The sequence below is a fragment of the Sparus aurata genome, chromosome 4 (assembly GCF_900880675.1).
Source record: "Sparus aurata chromosome 4, fSpaAur1.1, whole genome shotgun sequence".
NCBI classification, from domain to species: Eukaryota; Metazoa; Chordata; class Actinopteri; order Spariformes; family Sparidae; genus Sparus; species Sparus aurata.
The window spans coordinates 32234346-32254005 of NC_044190.1; the positions used below are offsets into that span (position 1 = coordinate 32234346).

A 19660-nucleotide genomic window follows, 5' to 3' on the forward strand; every position below is an offset into this window, starting at 1 on the left:
GGCAGGTGAGGAGGACAGGGTGCGTCCCTGCGGAGAGAGAGTGGCCGCTGGGCAAATTAGCGTAACACCAAAATCCAGTCTGCTGAAAGGGCGGCGCGGGGGGAAGGAGAGGGGAGCAGGACGAAGGGGGAATTGCCTGTGGCACGCATCCCTTTCTCTTTTTTTTTTTTACAGGGGTCAGCACCGGTGCACATCAACTCAAACGTACAGACAGCACACTTTACATGCATGCAAGCCCTCACACACAATCCTTTCCTTTACCAGCATAAATGCACGTGCATACACACACCAACACGCACGCATGCATCTGTTTTTTTAAAATCATCATATAAACAGAAGCATGGCCGTGATCACTTCATGTGACATCGGTGCTAATTAAATATTTATACAAGGGAGCATCCACACAAACATGCATCCTAGACGTGTGTGTGTGTGTGTGTGTGTGTGTGTGTGTGTCCATGCTGCCTTCATCCCAGTGTCCAGAGAAACACACCGGGGAATAACGGACACATGAGGATCAAATTGATTAAGGCCGGAGTTCTTAGCAGTAATACTGAGGATTAAGACAGCTAATAAATGTTTCATTCAGAGCCAGGCGTAGATCAAACGTGAGAAAGGCCCCCGGCCTCTCTCTCTGGGGTTGGTGTGATTCTGCTCTTTCCCCTTCACCACCACCTCCTCCTCCACCTCCTCCTCCTCCGCCACCGCCTCCCTCAGCTGTTGGTTTTCAGCTGTATTATGACAGCCACTACAGATCGTCTCACTAGCAACTACAGGCCCTGCCCTTGTGCCTACACATCATTAGCTCTCCATCTGTCAGCTTCCTAACAGGTTCCCACTAATGCGGCCAAGGACTCACTTCATTGCATTCCTATCCAACAGGCAGCAGCAGTCGACTACTGGCTCTACGCTCTCTTCACAAACTCGCCTCGTCCTCCGCTCTCTTCCACTTCTTCTTCCCTCTGAGCCTGCATTCTCTTCCCTCTACCCCTCTTCTCTTTGAACTCCTCGTCCACTTTTAACCTGTCCGCTCCACTCCTCTCTTCAAACTCTTCTTGCCCTGCCAACTTGCTCCCCGAAGTATCTGGCTGGTGCCGATGGTCAACAGGGGATTAGCGGGGATGGAGGTTGGAGAATGTGTGAAAACCAGTCACACACTCTGCAGGCCACACACACTCTCTCACACAAACACACACACACACACACACACACACACACACAAGTGAGAAGATAACCCACACATCTGCACAAGCAGGCACAAGCGGCATCTGGCACCACATGTCGATCACTCACGGTCAAGACTCGCCACGGCTGAGAGCAACACAGGCACCAAAAATAAACGTGAATACTGTATGTAATGTGAAATAAGGATGAGAAAATGATAAAACAGACCGAAATGTGTGTCAGAAAGCAGAGAGAGATGTAGTGGCTAGCAGCAGCGACGGTGACACTGGTCCTGGCAAATGGGCTTTGTGGCTGCGTGTGTAACTCTATCTGTGGAGGGGGAATACAGCAGTGGTTGGGTAATGGAAAGGTCATTTAGCCAATCCCCCAGGTAGGGGGGCTGGTCTGACACGGCTCGTTTGTCACAGTTCAATAACTGCCACTCCTGGGAGTGTGATGGAGAGAGAGAGAACGAGCGAGAGAGGGTCAGGAAACTTAAGTGTGTGTGTGTGTGTGTGTGTGTGTGTGTGTGTGTGTGTGTGTGCGTGTGTGTGTGTGATGGTGTGCTGCACAGACCCTGGCAGCACAGCTGATTCCCAGAGCTTGTCCCTCCATTAGAGGCCTCAAACGGGGTCGCAGCGAAGGCCAGGCACCACGGATTCAGTCATCTCAATGTGAAAACTCGTAAGCCGTGGTCTGGAAGGATTATCTTCGCTCTAACTGGTAGATGTTTGCTTTTCCAAGTGGGAAAACTGAATTGTTACAGCCTTTTGAACCCCAAAAAATGGCCTCTCCAGAAGGACGGCGGGCTGTAATCCAAGACTTTTGATCAAGCAGAATGAGAAATGGAATGTCTAAATGGAAGGGAGCAAGGTACACATGCAATAGGTTGAAAATCAGGCTGCATACAGTGAAATATACTATGTTTTCTGTATTAACTTTGAACTTGCGTGGCAGTTGCATCACAGTAGATAATCTGTGTACAGTTTATCACAGTCCAATGAAAAGTATGTGTCTTTTCAAACAAACTGAAGGAGAAATACTGATTTCAAGTCCTGATCATTGATAAGATAAATGAACAATTTAAAGCACAAGGGATTATATGAAAAATTGTATTATCAGAAAGTTGAAAACAGTCCAGTTTTTTCATGGATTCATGAAAAGTTTATGTTTTGGAGCTGAATGATGTTTACAGAAAAACAACAAAGCTCTTGAATACATCAGCCATAATAAGATTCCTCTGTCCAGTCATATATCAAGTCACATATCCGTCCGGCCGGTGCTGTATACGAAGAGTTGCAGCTCAATAAAAGATAAACATAAAAGGAATAAAAAGACTCAGTTCCATTATTCTCAGTCGGCCGTATTGATTTGTACTGTCCCTTTAACATGTCGTTAGGTGTGTGACAGAACGATCCCCCCGCTTTGTGAGGGAGCCAAAGATTTTCACACATCTCATTGAGCGACTGGTGAGAGACACCACAGTCCGTCCTTCTCCTCACTTTGAAAATCAATAAGGAGCATCTATGTGCTCATTCACGTGTCTCCATGTCCTCCCGGAGAGATGCCCGAGGCACAGATTTCTATTCTCCCAACCGGACTGAGAGATTTTGGTTTTCGTGTCCGACGCCCCCCCCATGGAGATTTAAGATCCACTGACTCAATGTGATGGAAGGCTTTGATCCCATGTAATACTTAAATACTGGGTTTGTTTTACAAAGGTCTGTGTCTCCCCCTGGTGGTTGTTACAAGAACTATTCAAGATGAATAAGAACAGTTGAATAAGTTTAATGTTCATTGTGATACAGACAGGGCCTATCGAGGGCTGAGGACTGAGGGCTTTAAGGCTAAGTTTCCCAAAACATGAAAAATTGGTCATTACATCCTCGCCTCCATGCCGATGGAAAGTCAGGTGAAGTTTTATACTCCACAAAACATTTCTTGGGCTTCACAACAAAACACTGTTGCATCATCGGCCAAACAACTGAAGTAGATCAGGACTCCGTACAGCTCGTCCGTGGTTATCCAAGTTCCTGAAAGCATAGGCGTAGACGTTTTTACACCCTTTGTGAGCAGAAAACCTCTTTGTAGGTGGATGCACCAGCTCGACTGTGCATCGACAGTGTAAAGTCTTTATCAAATCAATCTGAGATCTGGGAGGCTTGTGATACGCTAGACGAGCTGTATGGAGCAATTTTATGTCTTTTTGTTTTGGGTTGTTTTTTGTTCATCTCTATCTACTTCAGTTGTTTAGGAAAATGCTGCATCCCTGTTTTGCTGTAAAACTCCAGAAATGTTGTGTGGACTAAGACTCTTCAAGTGATTTTTTTTCCATCGTCACTGGGATGCGTAAATCAAGACCGTTCTGTCACTTTGGGGTGAACTGATCCTTTAAGTGGCTTTCAACCCAACTTTACAGGAGAGCCTTAACAAGCAAAAAAAATTGCCATACTTTTTTTAAAATTTAGTTTTTAGTAATTACAATACTTTAATGTTTACGGTAACTCATTTTCATCCACAATTTCACTTCCACACCGGGGGGTTCTCACCCTCGTTATGAAACATTTAAACTTCCTTATGCAACCATCTCTGAGGGTCAATAAACAAAAAAAAAAGGATAAACTAGAGAGGGACCAGGAGAAATGATTGAAATAGTAACCACCGCATTTAGAACATGATCCTTGATTCACTGAGATTTGCACTGAAATCATTTAAAAATATTGGCACTGTGATGAACCATCAGCCATCCTCAGTTTCAGTCTCCCTCACATCAGGTTGAGTGCAACTGTACTGGGCGTGTGTGTATGTGTGTGTGAGAGAGAGAGAGTGGGTCACTGCAAATGTTTAAACCAACGCTGTCTTTAACTGCAGATAACAGATTTTTTATCAAACATACACAGAGACATATATCTGATAATCTGCTGTGTGTTTGACGAACTAAACGTTCAGCCTGAGCCGTCAAATGATAGTGAAAGAGATGCCGTCTCGCACATGGGCTGAGCTGAGTGTGGTCAGTGACATCATGGGACAGAGGCGCTTCCTCATTCCAGCTCGCTCACTGACACTTGGCCAACTCACGGTTTCATACACAGTTGGCTCAGTATCCCCTTGACCTTCAGCAACTTTACTTGAATTGTTGTTGAGCAATTAAATCTGGCAAGAGAAGCTCAGCACGGCGCCGCGTTCACATCAAGGAAGTGACAATTGAGATGACACCTTTGATGTTTAAAGATGCCTTCTGGGTGAGTCTTTCTCTTGTGGTCTTGTGCTTTTGCTGAAAGTGTCCTTGTCAGACACTGAGGGACCGTTGCTACCTTTTACAGTCATGCAATAATTCATCTTACTGAATGACTGAATTCACAATGTAAGTAAATTACAATCTAACTGAATTGTTATACAGACAATCTAAAGTACGTGCAAAACAAACCAACACTTGTGTGGCTTGTGACGTAGACTTCTGCCACCGGTGTGTGTATATATACAGTTCACTATATTTGAACTTGAGAGGCAGTGGTCTAGAGTTGTATAATTAGCCCACAGCTGCACCACATTTATTGTCACGAAACGTAAACTGTAACCAGCAGCAGTACTGCACCTGCATGATACAGTAGATTTAGAGTTAAAATAAAGACGTTGCGTTAAAATCGCTATGTTTTGTTTCAGGGAACCGGTCAGTTGTACAGTTGATAAAACTGTCTCAGTGCTACAAGACTTCCCTCTGCGTCTGAGTAACTCTAATGTGTCGAACTAGCACTCTTCAGCTTTTGCCTTATTTGACATTCTGCTCCGCTTGCTGTGGGCCACATAGAAACTATTTTTTGCTTAGTGCTACTTCTGCATTTTCTTTTACCACATAGTGAGTTCAGGATTGACTCAAGGACGTGGTGCAATACTTGTTGAGCCATTTCAGTGTTTATCGAAGGTTTTTTTGCGTTTGTGTGTGTGTTGTCTTAATACAGGGGTCTGAATTCAACTGCCACGCCGGGTATGACGCTCTGATCCAGAGGTTACGAGATGGGCGGCAGATGTGCAAAGATGTGGAGGAGCTTTTAAAGATGAGGTTAGCATCAGTCGGTGGTTCACTGAAACCAAAACTGATCATTTAGGAAGCTCTTAAAACCACACATGCCCATGTTTTGTGATTGTTGTGTAATTAAAGCCATGATAGAATATGACTAATAGAAAGTTAGTACATTTTGATTTTTCCAGCAGTGATCAGCTCACAGCTGGACGAAACCACTGTGTCACTTGATTATCATGAGACAGCAAAGGTTAAAATTACACCAATCAACAGTACGAGGCTTGGATTTTAATACTTTTAAAGAACTTCATACACAAATACTGAATTTTTCTAGGGGTAATTTTGATTGAACAGCACATGTCATCAGTGATCAGCGAACAATTTAATTTTTATTTTTTTTTTCACAGATTACTGACTTAAGATTTAGTGCATTTTATACAAATACATGGACACCTGATGTAGACAGTAGTGGAAAGTACATTCACTCAAGAAATAAACAACAAAATACACAAGTACCAATTTTGACATACAGTATTTGGACTTATTTGGACTTGGACTCAGAGGGAAAAATTGAGCTTCTTACATCATGACAATTATAGTTACACAGCTCACGATAACCGCATAGCTAGTAAGTCAAGTATCTGAAATTGGCTCCACATTAATAAACTACAACATAAGACATGATCTTGCATGTATTAGTTAGTGACAAAAAACAAAGAATATGATATTGTACTACAGTTTAACAGCGTGAAAGAAGCCACTCTGCTCAATGATTCAATTTTTTCTGACCATTAAATTCAGGATTTGAGCATTTCAAGACTATTTTACTAAGTAGAAGATATAAGTGCTTTACACTGGTACATTGGAATATAGTAAATAAGAATAAAAGATTTATGTAAGTTTGATTTAAAGATGTTAACACAACAAAAGATGTGTGAGGCCAATGAGGGACATCTTATCATTATGTTATCACTACCTCAACAATCAGCAACAACATAATACAACAATAAAGAGGTTCTCGCTGTTAAACGGTTAAGTTCTGTCGTAAAAAAAAAAAAAAACGAAATACAAAGGACAGACTTCATGTGAAACTGCGTAGCCTCTCACTGTGAGCTTAGGTGGTAACGGGGGGGAAGGTGCAAGTGATGTTATCTGCAAGTGAAGACAAAACAGAGCGGCGCATTCTGTCTGCCTATTGTTTGGACACATAACAGTTCCGTTTTTAAAACTGAGTATTAAAAAGACAAATTGTGGGCGTCTGTTTCGTGCTGCACAGGGCACTGGCAGAGGAGAAGTATGGGAAGGACCTGGTCACTATCGCTCGCAAAGCTGGCGGACACACAGAGATCAGGTAAACGCAAAAACTGAGGGTCAATATTATGGACTGTAAATGCATATGATGATGATGTGAACACATACAGCACACGTGGAAAAGAGTTACATCTTGGTTTTGCTGAAAGACAAAGTGATGAGTTTAAAATTGACCTGCAACATGAATATAAAGCATCAGTCAAGTGCCCATGAGTCACGTTGCTTTTAGAGGAAACACACATTTACGCTTCTGTGTGGCACCAAAGCAGCACACACTGTGTGTGTGTGTGTGTGTGTGTGTGTGTGTGTGTGTGTGTGTGTGTGTGTGTGTGTCTCAGTATACAGGTCACTAGCTCTTGCCTCTTTCCTGTTCTGTGGTAAATTGAGAGAGGGTGATCTTAACGGTTCTTTATTCTGTCCAATCTGCTCTGTTGTAGCTGCTTACTCACCATCAGCAGTCAGACAGATGAGCTGTACTCAGCTTTGTGACTGTAGTTTTTTTTTTTTTTTTAAATGAATAGTAAGAAACACATGATGCTGAGCAAAGTTTATTTTAATCTTCTGCCTGTTTTGTGCCGATGGTCACCGAATCGCCTCCAGTCTTTAAATGTTACAATTGTTTTTTTCAGCACATTGAGAGCCTCCTTGGAACAACTGAAAACACGTAAGTTCATCCAGTCCACTGAAGCACTAAAGACCTACTCCTATTTTTCATATTATAAAGAGTAAAATGATTCATTTTGCCATTTTCCGGCCGCAGAAATCGAGAGCATCGGGAACTTTCACATCCAAATGTCCGATAAATTGAAAGAGGAGGTGAAAAAGATTGAGACATTCCGAGAGCGGCAGAAAGAGCAGAGGAAGAAGGTACTGGGCAATTTGCGTTGCTTAACAACTGACCTATTGTGCACAAAACAGAGGTGAACATAATGTGTGTTTTGATGGCTGGCTCTAAGTTGTTAACCCTAACTTATCAGTGTCATGCAATACAAGAGCGCTGCGATCAGTCCTACTTGTGATCAATACAATGTCTAATTTTCATAGATGTCGAACTGTAGAAAAGTTGACTCATCCCTGTGATCATTTATACATAATTTTTGTTCTTTACTTTCACATTTTTAGCTTGAAATCAGTTAATGTTGACCCTTCTGTCTCCCTGTATAGTTTCAAAGCATCATGGAGAAAGTTCAGAAGAAAAAGGCTACATTGTACAAGAAGACCATGGAGGTACTGCCAATTAAGTCTTTCACAATTAACAAAGAAGTCACACGTGAAGCATTTTTCTCATCGTAGAGAAACTTATATGATGGCACACTGTACACGGACATCACTGGTGGTAGCAGCTAACACTACGCAGCTCTTCCTGTTTTGGGTGGAACACTGTAGTTTCTGTGGTTTCTGTTTCTGTTTCTGACAGTCGAAGAAGAACTACGAGCTGAGATGCAGGGAGGCGGACGAGGCAGAGCAGGGGTCTGAGAAGGCGAGTGTTACATCGAAAAACCCTGACAAGGTGCAATAACTGAATGAGCTTCCAAACTGTAAAAGCAATGTCAGGCTGGCTTGTGGTTTTAAAGGGATAAAGATTCAAACTCACCTCGCCACAAAAATGACCAGAACTTTCCCAACTGAAAGCAGGTCAACATTAGTGGTGTGAGTTTTCTGCAGTCGTGCGCAGTGATGCACTGATGCAACACCTAGCTAGGAGGAATTTGACAGTGTTCGTGTGCCACCGTGGCGCCTGTCATCTCCAGTTGTCTTCGGCAACTCCCTCAAATGACGCCAATAGACTTTTGTATTTACAGGAAAGTAACCCTCCCAACATAGTTTGTTTCTTCTGATGTGACAATGATGATGATTTAATGTGTTGAAGTCCCACCAGTTTGTGCTCAGAGCCTGTCACAATTGTCATGTTGTTTCCTGTGTAACATTTTATATCACAGATTCGTAACAGGGCCAAGCAATGCAGGCAGACAGCCAAGGAAGCAGGTACGACGTTTCGTCTCTTGAATTTCTAGTTTGAACCTGCATACAAGTGATTTTCATGTCTTATTGAGGTTTCTCAATAATTCAAACATTGATCTATCTATGGACTCTTTATACACAGTCAGCTCTGTACATTTAACAAATTCAGATGTGTTAATTCCTGTGTGTCACTTCTAACCATAACCATCTGTAATGTCACACAGAGAAGCTGTACTACACCAACACCGTTCAGCTAGAAAGTGTTCGCCAGGACTGGGAGGAGACACACAAAAGCACATGTGAGGTACTGTGGACCGGTCTTGCTCCCTCACACGATCACAACCAGACAAATGGTGTCTATCCACAGACTAAACCTCACACCACATCCCCTTAAATCTGTATGCAGTAGAATTCCTCTAACAACACCTTCCGTCTGCTGACCAACGCATTTTTTATTTATTTTTTATGCATTCTGTGTAGAGTAACAGAAAATATCAAGTCTGTGAAGATACAGCAGAAACCGGTTGGTATGTGTGTGTGTTTCTCAGGTGTTCCAGCAGCTAGAGGGCGATCGCATCAGCATGCTCAGGTGTGCTCTCTGGGACCACTGCAATCATTTCTCCATGCAGTGTGTCAAAGACGATGAGGTAAACTCACTTCCGCTTTGTTTATATAGTTTTCAAATAGTAACAACCACAATGTCAATCCAATGTCTCAAATGCTTGGTTTGAAACCTGTCACCAGAAACCAGCAGCATACATTTAGCTGTGAATTGGTGAGGGCATTATCTGGGTCATCACTGCAAGAGACCAATAATGGAAAATGTGCTGGAAAATATGCATTTGAAAGGATAACTTCTTCCAAATGCATGTTTATCATTGTAAAATGGTCTATTTTAACCCCAAACGTGTTTTTCCTAAATCGAACCAATTGATTTTGATGGCTAAAATGATGGTGTTCCAGTAACAGCAACAACAATTGTCTTTAACAACATAACATGATTGGTCAGTTGCAGTGATGGTCATGGAACAACATTGATTATGATGGTCTACAGGGCTAATTAGATGGCTAACACGCTAAACTGAGATGGTAAATATGGTACTTGGGGGTACAACGTGGTGTAGCCTACCTAAAACAAAAATAATAACATGTTAACATTATCATTGTGAGCGTGCTTAGTTAGCAGCATGCTAATGCTGATCTTAGCCTTTAGCTCAAAACACAGCTGTTGCAAAGTAGTGCATATATTGTGTCTTTCTTGAAAGGAAGCAAAGACCCTACGCAATAGCACTTTGTCAGTCATTTAGCAGATAATTTAGTCAAAGCACCTTTCATACGGGCTACCTTACTTCCTCATTTATTGTTTGCAAGACTAACTGCAATTGAAGTGAAAGTCTCAAAAGGAATGTTTGCACACCTGACCTTTTGAGTTTAACAGGAACAGTGTACAGATCTGAATTCAAAAGAATTCCCTCCATTTTTCAGACTGTTGCCCTGTTTTTGTTTTTTTAAATCAGCTTTACGAGGAGGTGAGGAAGCAGCTGGAACATTGTGACATTGCGGCAGACAACAACTACTTCATAGAGACGAAAAGCACGGGATCGAGGCCTCCAGGTGAGCCGTCATGGTGGATAGTAAAGAAGTTTCAAAAGCTTGAGGAAAAGTTGTGAAGTGAGGAAAAAAAGCAATTACTAATGAACTGGTGCTACTCAACTTCTAACCTTTCTCTTTTTGTTGACACACAGGCAGAAAGCAACACTTAATCTCACTTCTCAAATGAGCAGCTTCCCTTTTCCCCTCACAGAGCCCATCGTGTTCGAGAGCTGCTACCAGCCGGAGACGTCCGGGAACAGCAATGGCCAAGCTCATTTCACAGGAGGAGAAGACGATGTGATGAGGAGGTCTGACAATATCCACATTTTGGAGGAGGAATCAGGAGTAGATGGCAATGTTTCTGTGCAACCTGCCAAATCATTGTGGCAGTAAGAAACTGCTCTCTGCTCCTGGCTCATCCGCCTTCAGTATCTACTTCTTCTTTTTTTACCTTAAAGACAAATCAGAAAGAAACCTGTGCAGCTTTAGCCCCTTTTTTGCTGATCAGAATATTTATGGAAGCCACTGTGGGGAAAAAAAAAAAAAGTCTCCTTACCTGGATCCCTCAGGTGCTGTGATCCTCTTCTTGCAAGTCCGTTGACCCTCAGTGCAGACAGTCTTCACAACTCCCAATCAGTACTGACATCTACTGACGAGTGTGAGTACTGCATTCACTCTGTAGCAGGCTTCAGCCTTTTTGGGCTTTGAGTGGATCATTTTTATTGGAGAATAGACTTGCATGTTGAAAATCATGCTTGCATATTCTTATATGTGAACTTTTAGCAACCATAGTACAGCTATATAAATTGAATAGCATAATAACATTTTGCATTTGTTACTGCCAGCTATCACTCTGGCATCACCTGAGGATTCAGATGGAGGATATGCACCCCTACCAGGCCTCCAGTATGAAGCACCACTGACCACAGTTTCATCTCATGAAGAAATCTACACTGTACTTTATGATTACACTGCACAGGTGACAACTAAAAATACATTATCTATTGTGTAAAAAATGCAGGTATTTAAATAAGAGAAGTTAGTGGAAAAAAGGCGTGTTAGTGTCACCTAACATTTGTCTTCCTGTTCATATTGCCTGGTCAGGAAGAGGATGAACTGTCTGTCATTAGAGGGGACATGGTCCGAGTTTTGGCGCGAGGAGAAGATGGCTGGTGGACGGTGGAGAGGAACGGGCTGACTGGATTGGTGCCTGGAAACTATCTGGGAAAATTCTGAACACACACGCAATCAGGAAAAATACAATCAGATACACACAGACAAGCGATTACACACACCACAGCCACACACAGAAGCACATGCATGTGCATCCGCTCAAAATAGAAGCGTGTATGCATCCTGTGCCAAACACATTCACACACATATCTTTGTCAGGCTTTACATGAGTCCTGAACCGGAACTGAACATTTTGCATGCTTTAGGAGCTGACGATGATCTTATCATTTACAGAAGATATAAAACATGCTCGTCAGATACCCTTTTACAGTTCATACTTACACAGCAAAGCTTTCCAGCAAGATTTCTTAATCAGTCAGTGCGATTATTATTTATTAATGATTTACTAGTCCTGAAAAGATATTGCATCGTAACGCTGCTACCTCATGTGTTGTACAGCTGGGATTATACAAGTGCATGCAGCACAGTCTCATGGGATTGAACTATAAATCATCTAGTGTTGCAACTTTGATAGACCATTTAGTTACTTCCAATGGCACTGATCTGTCCATGTCATATTTTCAACATGAGAATTGTACAAGTGTAAGCTGAGCTCTGCATCGTGGCAGGAACATAACTTTTTTAACAATCAAATAAATAACTGATACATGGATTTATCTCCAATTTATAACAAAATGAGTTGAGCATTGGGTTTGATTCATAAAAGGAGTCACCATTACATAAAGTGAAGAGTGTATCATCTTAAACAGGGTACTCTGCACATCTACTAGAAAAGAGCACCTCAATAAGTGGTGCTTCTCAGTTCAAGGACAGCAAACTTCCAGGGGAAAAGGAATGAAGTTCACTGACAGACTTGTAGTCAGACCATTTGTACAATTGTTATTGGATATGAGATATCCAATAACAATTGTAGATACTATTGTAGGTTTAAAAAAATGTCTCCATTATGTCTTTGTCTATTCTGACTCACTTAAACATTAGTCTGTTAGCACAATTAACGTCTTCAAATTAGTGTGCTTCAGTCCCATTCTTTTCCCTTTGAAGTGTGCGTGATGTTAGTAAGGCAGTCATTTTTCAGATGAGCACCAAGCTCCACAAGAGATCATGAGTGTCAACATTTCTTTAGACTGTTGCTGTTCATTATTTTAATAAATTAGACACTATGTGTCTCAAACAATAGGGCAACTGTGCATGAGGATGATCCAAGAGTTGAGTTGGAAAAAAAAGGGTTGTTGAACTAGTGCCTGGTTTGGTTTTGTCTCTCAGGTTCTGTATTTAATTTCACTGTGTTTTTTGTATTGTGTGCATGAGAGGGAGCTAGGGATGATAGCAGGTTGCATGTTCTGAAATTAATCTGTAATTACAGTACGTCTTGTCTCCATGATGCATTTTGTGTGACCTTGTGTATAGATCTTGAGCTACTGTACGGTGGCTGCAGCTACTGTAGAGCAATAACAAAGATACAAGTACTATGACTGAGTAAACAATGTTCACAAATGGTATTTGTTCATATTCATTTTATCCTGCATCTGATGAAGTACAAAATAATTACCTCTGTATGTATAGTTGACCTGGTAAAGTATTTACTTAGATAAATAAAGAACCATGGGAATGAAATTAAACATTCAAGTTAAAATGAGTTTATTGGTCTCCCGTCTGTTCTCAAGTCTATACACGATGTTTGTCATACTTTTTTTTTTGTAGTGGCACTAGCTAAATAACTAAGGGTCAACTTAACAGCTCAAAAATATTAAAAAAGGTGCACAATTTCACAAAAATTTAGAAAATAATACGTCATGATACTTATAGCAGGGTTCATAACTAACAAAGTAAACAGAAGGGATTCTCTCACTGTAACAAACTGAATCTACACATACACAGGTCTTCAGGTAATACTGATAATACTCCTACTGACAGCACTGGAGAGCAAAAGGTTCATTCACAATTTATATATTTGCAATGCCCCACTACTGAAGCCTGATTCAGAGAACATCCACACCCAAAACAGTGTACATTATTCACAACCTGAATATTTGTGAATATGAAGAACTCTTTCCACCAAACATGGCTCTGTGAGAGACCAAACACATAGCTGCTCAACAAACTAAAATGTAATGACGGAGATAAAAATACTGAATTTGTTCTGTCCACAGTACAAAGTTTTTTTCATTTTCACAAAGTCTGGTCAAACCGAGTTGTGGGAATAGTGTACATGTTCTTTTTAGCATAGGTTTTTTTCCATTTTAACAGCTAAGAAATATCTCATCATAATCGTAGTGCAAACTAGCACACAGGGAAATACATTCCATATACGCTCCCAAGCATAAATTCACACAAACTATGCTCCAAGTACCTCACATCATCCTCACTGGGGATGAGCCAAAATTTTTAAGAAGCCACAATTAAAAAAGGAAAAAAAAATCTGCATCAACATCAATAATGTCAAATAGCCATATACAACTTTGGCTTCTGTAAATATTTCAGTATTTGTAAGAAAAAAAACATTTAAAGTAACAGTAACTTACAAAGCATGTCGATAAATAACTGGTTTCCCCTTGAAGCCCCCGCCCACCCAAACCACATCGTCAGTGTTCGCTACTTTATCATGAATTGTGCAAGGTGTGCTTGAGCTTATATAACTACAGCTGAAATCTACTGTGGACATGTCCGGTGACGCTCCTTTTTTGATTTTCTGAGTGCTTGGTTTGGCTGGCTGCGTCCTTCATGCATAGCTGTTGGTTGTGACCAGCAGCTCGTACGCTGGGTCGTGACTCCTCCTGCACAGCACCACGCAGGCACAGAGCATGCCCAGCATCTGCAGACGGACAGCAAAGGGAACAAAATAAACTTGAGTCCTCGTAGTCTTCAGTAAACTTGGCAGAAAAATAATGTAAGTGTTGGTAAAAAAGCAACAAATAACTAAATAGAACCCTAAAACTATAGGAAATCAGACTTTATAAGCAAATGATGCGGCGTGTTTTCACACACGAGATGCATGGTGTGCCTTAATGAGTGTGTTTGAATTTAACATCAAGTGATTGGCCATGCTGTCTTTGTCACTGCTTTGGGAGCTGGGGTTTCCTGGTAAACAGCAACCACGCTGAGCTGTTCGACACAGTAGCAATCCTTTGACACAATTAGGTCAGAGCTTCTGTCAGCTCGGTTGGTGCCGACAGAGATTACTGTAGCTTTGATCGTGCTCCCAATGCCCATGCTTTTACTTGATTTAAATATAGTTATGTAATGGAAATCTTAAATGTTGTATTTTTTGCAATGACTTAGCTGTTTGCTGTGAAATGAATTAACCTCAGTGTTACTGTTATTATCCCACTCATAGAGGCTGTTGTTGGTTCCTTGATTTAGAATTACTGTCACCTTTCCAACTCAAGATACAATACTTGAATTTGATTATATCAACCGTAGACTAGACTTTTTAGGGTATAAAATACAGCGTATTTGAGAAACAGACAAGTCAAGTCAAAGCTTAGCTGTAATGTTTCAACCACTTATGATGAACCAGGAAATATCTCTGCAAATCTAACAGATACAACAGATAATTTGAGTTTTAACTATAATTTTTGCCTTTGTATTTACATCCAAATAAGTGGCTTGGATGCTTAATTGGGCATTTGTTTAAAACCTGTCTGATCATGTTGCTTGCACTGATGGGCAAACGTTAAAAGTGTCACTGCTGACAGAGTCAGTTTTCAGGTGATACTGCTTGTCCTTACCTGTATAGATGCAAAAGTGAGAGCAGCCCATATGACGTACATCATGATCTCCTTTAACTTCTTCACAACAAGAGCTTCACAACCCTAAGAAGGGAAATAAATGACATTTAAAGGACTTCATAAACAAAAACATGGAAAAACAATATTTTCATCATTAACTGGAAATTTCTTTTGTGGTTTTGGCTGAAACGCCCCTTTGTTGGAGCAGCGTGTCTGTACCTCTTGGTAGAGATCTCCTGGTCGAGTGAGAGTGCCGGTACAGTTAGTGATGCTGGGCTGACAGCAGCTGACTGGGACGCTGTTGTTCTTGGATTCTTTAAACCAGCGAGTGTTCCTCCAGTCAGAGTAGTTGTGGATGCCGCAACAGTGAAGCTAACAGAGGAAGAGAGAAGACTGGTGAGGTTAAATCTGCAGGGGCTGGAGTTTAGAGTGCAATTTGCTTCACAACCAAAATATCCATCCAACAAAATAACTAACACGCGAAAGATATGATTTATTAAAATGTAAATGTCTGTTCAAATTTGAATTTTATATGAAATAAATAAATAAATAGATAAATAATTGACACAACTGATTTTTCTCCTCACCTGCCTCTGCACATAGTCAATAGCGCGGCTGGGAGCATCGGTGTTGGTGCCGTTGTACTCGTTGTAAACCTTCTGGATTGAGTGATTCACTTCATCTTCTACCTGAAACACAAAACACAAGCAGCTGTTACGGTTCCTGTTCAGCAACTTCACTTTGTTATTATATTTAATCTCTAAGGAACATTTTATCACATTGTTAGTCAAACTAATTCAGAATGCAGGCCCTTAGGTAACATTCTCACCCAAAACAGTTAAGCAAAGAAGCTTTGACTGTTTTCATTTTAATGGGCTCAAGATTAACTGACCGAATGACAAAAGTCGTAAACATAAAAACGACTTAATGGTCATGATGGTTGTCATGACAGTCAGACTATAAATCCCTCATATTGCGTCTATAGTACAAGATAAAAGGATGATCAGCTTTTACAATCAGCCTTCAACCCACTTTCACTTTCATTAAACTCTACTTGTGACACAGTTTACTCATTTAGTGCAGTGACACAGTGTTTACCTTTGCCCTGTATATGTAGCCAAGCACCACCACCACACACTCCGTCACAAACACCAGTAGGAGGATGGCAGCAAACTGAAATGACAACAAAGACACATTGTTCAGAGGCTCATTAGTAAGGTGAGTTAGAAATAAAAAGATTATTTTATATTAAAGGAACTTTTCACCCAAATCTTTTGCTGTTCTATGTCGTTCTTGTGCTCCCATCTAACATAAACCGTTGCATGCATGTTCTGCCTCTGGATTCAGTTGCTTTTAAGGGTGCAAGTAAAATGTACTCACAGTTGCGAGACCACAGGAGCTTTCACGTATTGTTGCACAGCAGCCGATCAAGCCAATGATGAAGAGAAGAGTCCCGACTGCTATTATGATGATAGCAGGGATCAAAGTGTACACGTCCTCAAAGAAGTGGTCATAGTCGTCGTATGTGATGAACACATAGGCTCCAATGTAGCATAAGATTCCAGCAGCAGCCTGCAGAGGGAAACGGAGAGAGCACCTATTGTAATTATCCGTTTTCTTCAACATAATAATTACATTCAGTTGTTAAAAAGTATTACAATGCACATTCCTTTTGAACTTGGTATGTTTTATGTGCATAAAGGGCTGTACAGTACAGCATTCACCGATCAGACACAACTTTGAAACCACTGAAGCGTGAAGTGAATTACAGTGATCATTTCAGGACAACGCAACGTTCTGCTGGGAAACACTGGGTCCTGGCATTCATGTGGATGCCACTGCAGACCCACTTGAGGTCTAACCATTGATTGGACTTGGCTCTGACTCATCTAGCCATGGACAGAGGGCTTTTTGGGGTGTCCTGTGGTGTCTGGCACCAGGGCATTGTCAGTGAATCCTTTGAGATCTGTCGGGTCTGTCACATTCTTCAGGCCATTACTGAACAGTTTTTGTCGAGTGCCAGGGCGCATTGTCCTGCTCGGAGGGGGCCACAGCCATCAGGTGTGCCGTTGCCATTAGCAAGTGTACTGAATCTGAAATGGTGTTGGGGTGGGTGGAGCATTTCAAATAGCATTAGGGCTGCACAATTAATTGTAAAATAATTGAAATCACAATATGACTAAGGGCAATATCCAAATCCCGAGAACTGCAGTTATTTCATAAAATGTCAAATGTGTCACAAAACAGTGTTTTAGGGACTCTGGCCTACAAAGCTTCTTCTCTAAATGTAATAAAACATGTTTCTTTGGCCGGGAGAAATGCCACATCATCATAATTTTACTAGTTTTTCAATGACAATGACAATGGTTATGTTAAATTTAAATATATTGCTATTGCAATATCTCCTTTTAACCATATCGTGCAGCCCTAAGAAGCATGCATATGGTTGCCAGAACTTAAATTTTAACGAGCAGAACATTGCCTTGTAACAAAATTATCAATGTTCTTCACTTCACCGGTTAATCCTTTTTATTATTCTTCCTGATCGGTGTACACTGTGGTATTGCATAGTGTGGGATTGAGAATTATTACTGTTGCACTGCACACTTTATACACATTTCAACCACTTAAGTTCTTTCGACCTTTACACTGGCTTACTGTCTGTCAAAGAATAGATTCTTCATTTCTCCTGTCTATGAACCATCCAGACCTCTTAGGTCGTCAGGTACAGGTCTGCTTTCATTCCCCAGAGACAAAACTAATCATTAGGAAACAGCATTCATTTATTATGCACCACATATCTGGAACAAATTCTGGTCCACTCCAACTCCCACCTCTTTTAAATCAAGGCTGTAGACCTTTTTGTTCTTGTCTCTTTTAAACCTATTCTATTTTAACATATTTTCCTATTTCTTAACTTGCTTTTCTGTATTTCAAATGCAATTCTTAATGTCTTTTAATGTCATTTGTATGCCCCTGTCAAGCCCTTTGAGTTGCCTTGTGTCTGAATTGTGCCATAACAAATAAACGTGTCTTGCCTTATATTGTCAATAATGTATGCAACTGCAGTCAAGCCAATATAAATCAGAATTTAAGATGCCAGAAACAGTACTGTATAAAGACAAGAGATGACTAACTATATTTTGGTTGGACTATGCTACATTTCATACATTAACAAATATGCTAATGTAGCTCCAGCTAAAGAAGAATAACAAAGACTGGTGCAATGTGACCAGGGCTACATGTCTTCTCCACCCCTTGGATAGATGTTCTCCCTTATGTTAAACCATTTACAGCTCTGGTCATGCTCTCTGTGTTCAATACATGTTTATGTTAATCCAACTCTGCTCGTCTGTTGAATCACGACACAATCCAGCTCAAGCAGCACTGCAGGTTCACTCAGCAGCAGCAGCAGCAGCAGCTTCAGGACCTGGCAGCTGCTGCATAACGTCATAGATAGCTACAACTTGTGGGCGGCAGCTACCGACACTCCAGCTAGCTCCCCTCTCGTTATTGCCTCCCCAAACTGAACATCCTCTTTTACAGTGAACCCAGATGTGACTCTACGTCCGTGAATAATTAGGCTAAAAAAAAAAAAAAACCCAGCTCGTGTGTCGCTGAAACCCGCAGACCGCAGCGCATCTCTGGCGCAGTTTGCTAGCTTGCTAACGCTCTCCATCCCCTGGCCTCACGGGGACGCTGCACATTGTTCGTAACAATCCTTCGTTTTCTTACCCAAAATATGAGATTGAGAAAAACCAGGACGGTTTTGGAGGACGTAATTCCACACTGCCCCATGGTGTCGAGACCTCTACAACCAAAAACTGCGACAATATTAAAAAAAAAAAATACTGATGCACCTGCACCTTTTGCTGTTAAAATAATAAAATGGCTTCGGTGGTCCTGCCCCCACTGTGCAGATTCTTCTCGGCTCGACCAATCAAATCACCGCAAAAAAATAAATAAACATGTCACGTGATACGATGACGTCACCATTCAAAACAAACTGTGATGGAGGACATTTGAGCTCTGAGCCCTGCAGCATAAGAACAATGTAGATAACTGTGACAAAATACTATATATTTAAATGCACCCTGGCACATGTTGCACTTAAATACAGTTAAAAATGATTTTTTTTTATTTCCTAAAGATATTGAAATTGGCCAAGCCAGAAAATTACGTACACTGATGACAAAATACAATTTATGCTGTTCCCTTGATGTTTGATTATTTTTTCTCTTCATGAATCTAACTTATTTAGCCTTCTTACGTTACGTTATGTTTGGATGCTTTTATGTCTTTATACATAATGTTTAAAGGCAATGTGATATTGATTTTGTTGTTTGCAGAAGTTTGTCCAGTGTGAGTTTGACATTGTTCTTTTGATCTTATTGATAAAAAAAAACAAGATAGATAGATAGATAGATAGATAGATAGATAGATAGATAGATAGATGGATTATTGTCCCTTTAGAAGGAAATGTGTTGCCACAGTCTGCGTAGAGCCTCCATACACACACACATAGATACAGTAAACGTGCATAGCACATATACATGAAAGACATCCATAAATATATTTACAACTTGTACATTAACAGGGTCATCACATATACAGTTAACTAACACTAAAAATTTTTACAGCATAAAATATTTCCTCTGTTTTATTTGATCTTTTTCTCTTCCTT

The 19660-nt window shown here is 40.9% G+C and overlaps 2 protein-coding genes across 3 annotated transcripts; one reads left to right on the forward strand and one right to left on the reverse strand.

Annotated features, from left to right (window-relative positions):
• Window positions 1-4220: 4220 nt before the first annotated feature.
• On the forward strand, window positions 4221-12745 carry LOC115580587 (proline-serine-threonine phosphatase-interacting protein 1-like). Of its 2 annotated transcripts, none has more exons than XM_030415109.1 (15): window positions 4221-4406; window positions 5124-5224; window positions 6462-6536; window positions 7126-7160; window positions 7257-7363; window positions 7661-7723; window positions 7914-8006; window positions 8437-8482; window positions 8683-8762; window positions 9007-9105; window positions 9976-10072; window positions 10263-10359; window positions 10621-10709; window positions 10897-11030; window positions 11156-12745. In XM_030415109.1, the coding sequence occupies exons 1-15, from the start codon at window positions 4374-4376 to the stop codon at window positions 11285-11287; spliced, it is 1281 nt and encodes a 426-aa protein (XP_030270969.1). In that variant the 5' UTR covers window positions 4221-4373; the 3' UTR covers window positions 11288-12745. The 2 variants fall into 2 exon arrangements, with proteins under 2 accessions (XP_030270969.1, XP_030270970.1); XM_030415110.1 differs by having other exon boundaries at window positions 7914-7976.
• A 124-nt stretch (window positions 12746-12869) lies between these two features.
• LOC115580588 (tetraspanin-3-like) lies at window positions 12870-18901 on the reverse strand. The gene is made up of 7 exons (XM_030415111.1): window positions 18712-18901; window positions 16357-16548; window positions 16075-16149; window positions 15564-15665; window positions 15196-15348; window positions 14977-15060; window positions 12870-14060 (listed from the first exon to the last, which is right to left on the reverse strand). The coding sequence occupies exons 1-7, from the start codon at window positions 18772-18774 to the stop codon at window positions 13968-13970; spliced, it is 762 nt and encodes a 253-aa protein (XP_030270971.1). The 5' UTR covers window positions 18775-18901; the 3' UTR covers window positions 12870-13967.
• Between the last annotated feature and the right edge of the window lie 759 nt (window positions 18902-19660).

Excerpts from the sequence above, each read along its gene's own strand:
- LOC115580587 (XM_030415109.1), top strand. The coding sequence starts at position 4,374 with ATGACACCTTTGATGTTTAAAGATGCCTTCTGG. Across the intron at positions 6,537-7,125 it reads GGCGGACACACAGAGATCAG|CACATTGAGAGCCTCCTTGG; the intron begins GTAAACGCAAAA and ends TGTTTTTTTCAG. Across the intron at positions 10,710-10,896 it reads ACTGACATCTACTGACGAGT|CTATCACTCTGGCATCACCT; the intron begins GTGAGTACTGCA and ends TGTTACTGCCAG.
- LOC115580588 (XM_030415111.1), bottom strand. The coding sequence starts at position 18,774 with ATGGGGCAGTGTGGAATTACGTCCTCCAAAACCGTCCTGGTTTTTCTC. Across the intron at positions 16,549-18,711 it reads TTCTCAATCTCATATTTTGG|GCTGCTGCTGGAATCTTATG; the intron begins GTAAGAAAACGA and ends TTCCCTCTGCAG. Across the intron at positions 14,061-14,976 it reads TCACTTTTGCATCTATACAG|ATGCTGGGCATGCTCTGTGC; the intron begins GTAAGGACAAGC and ends GTCCGTCTGCAG.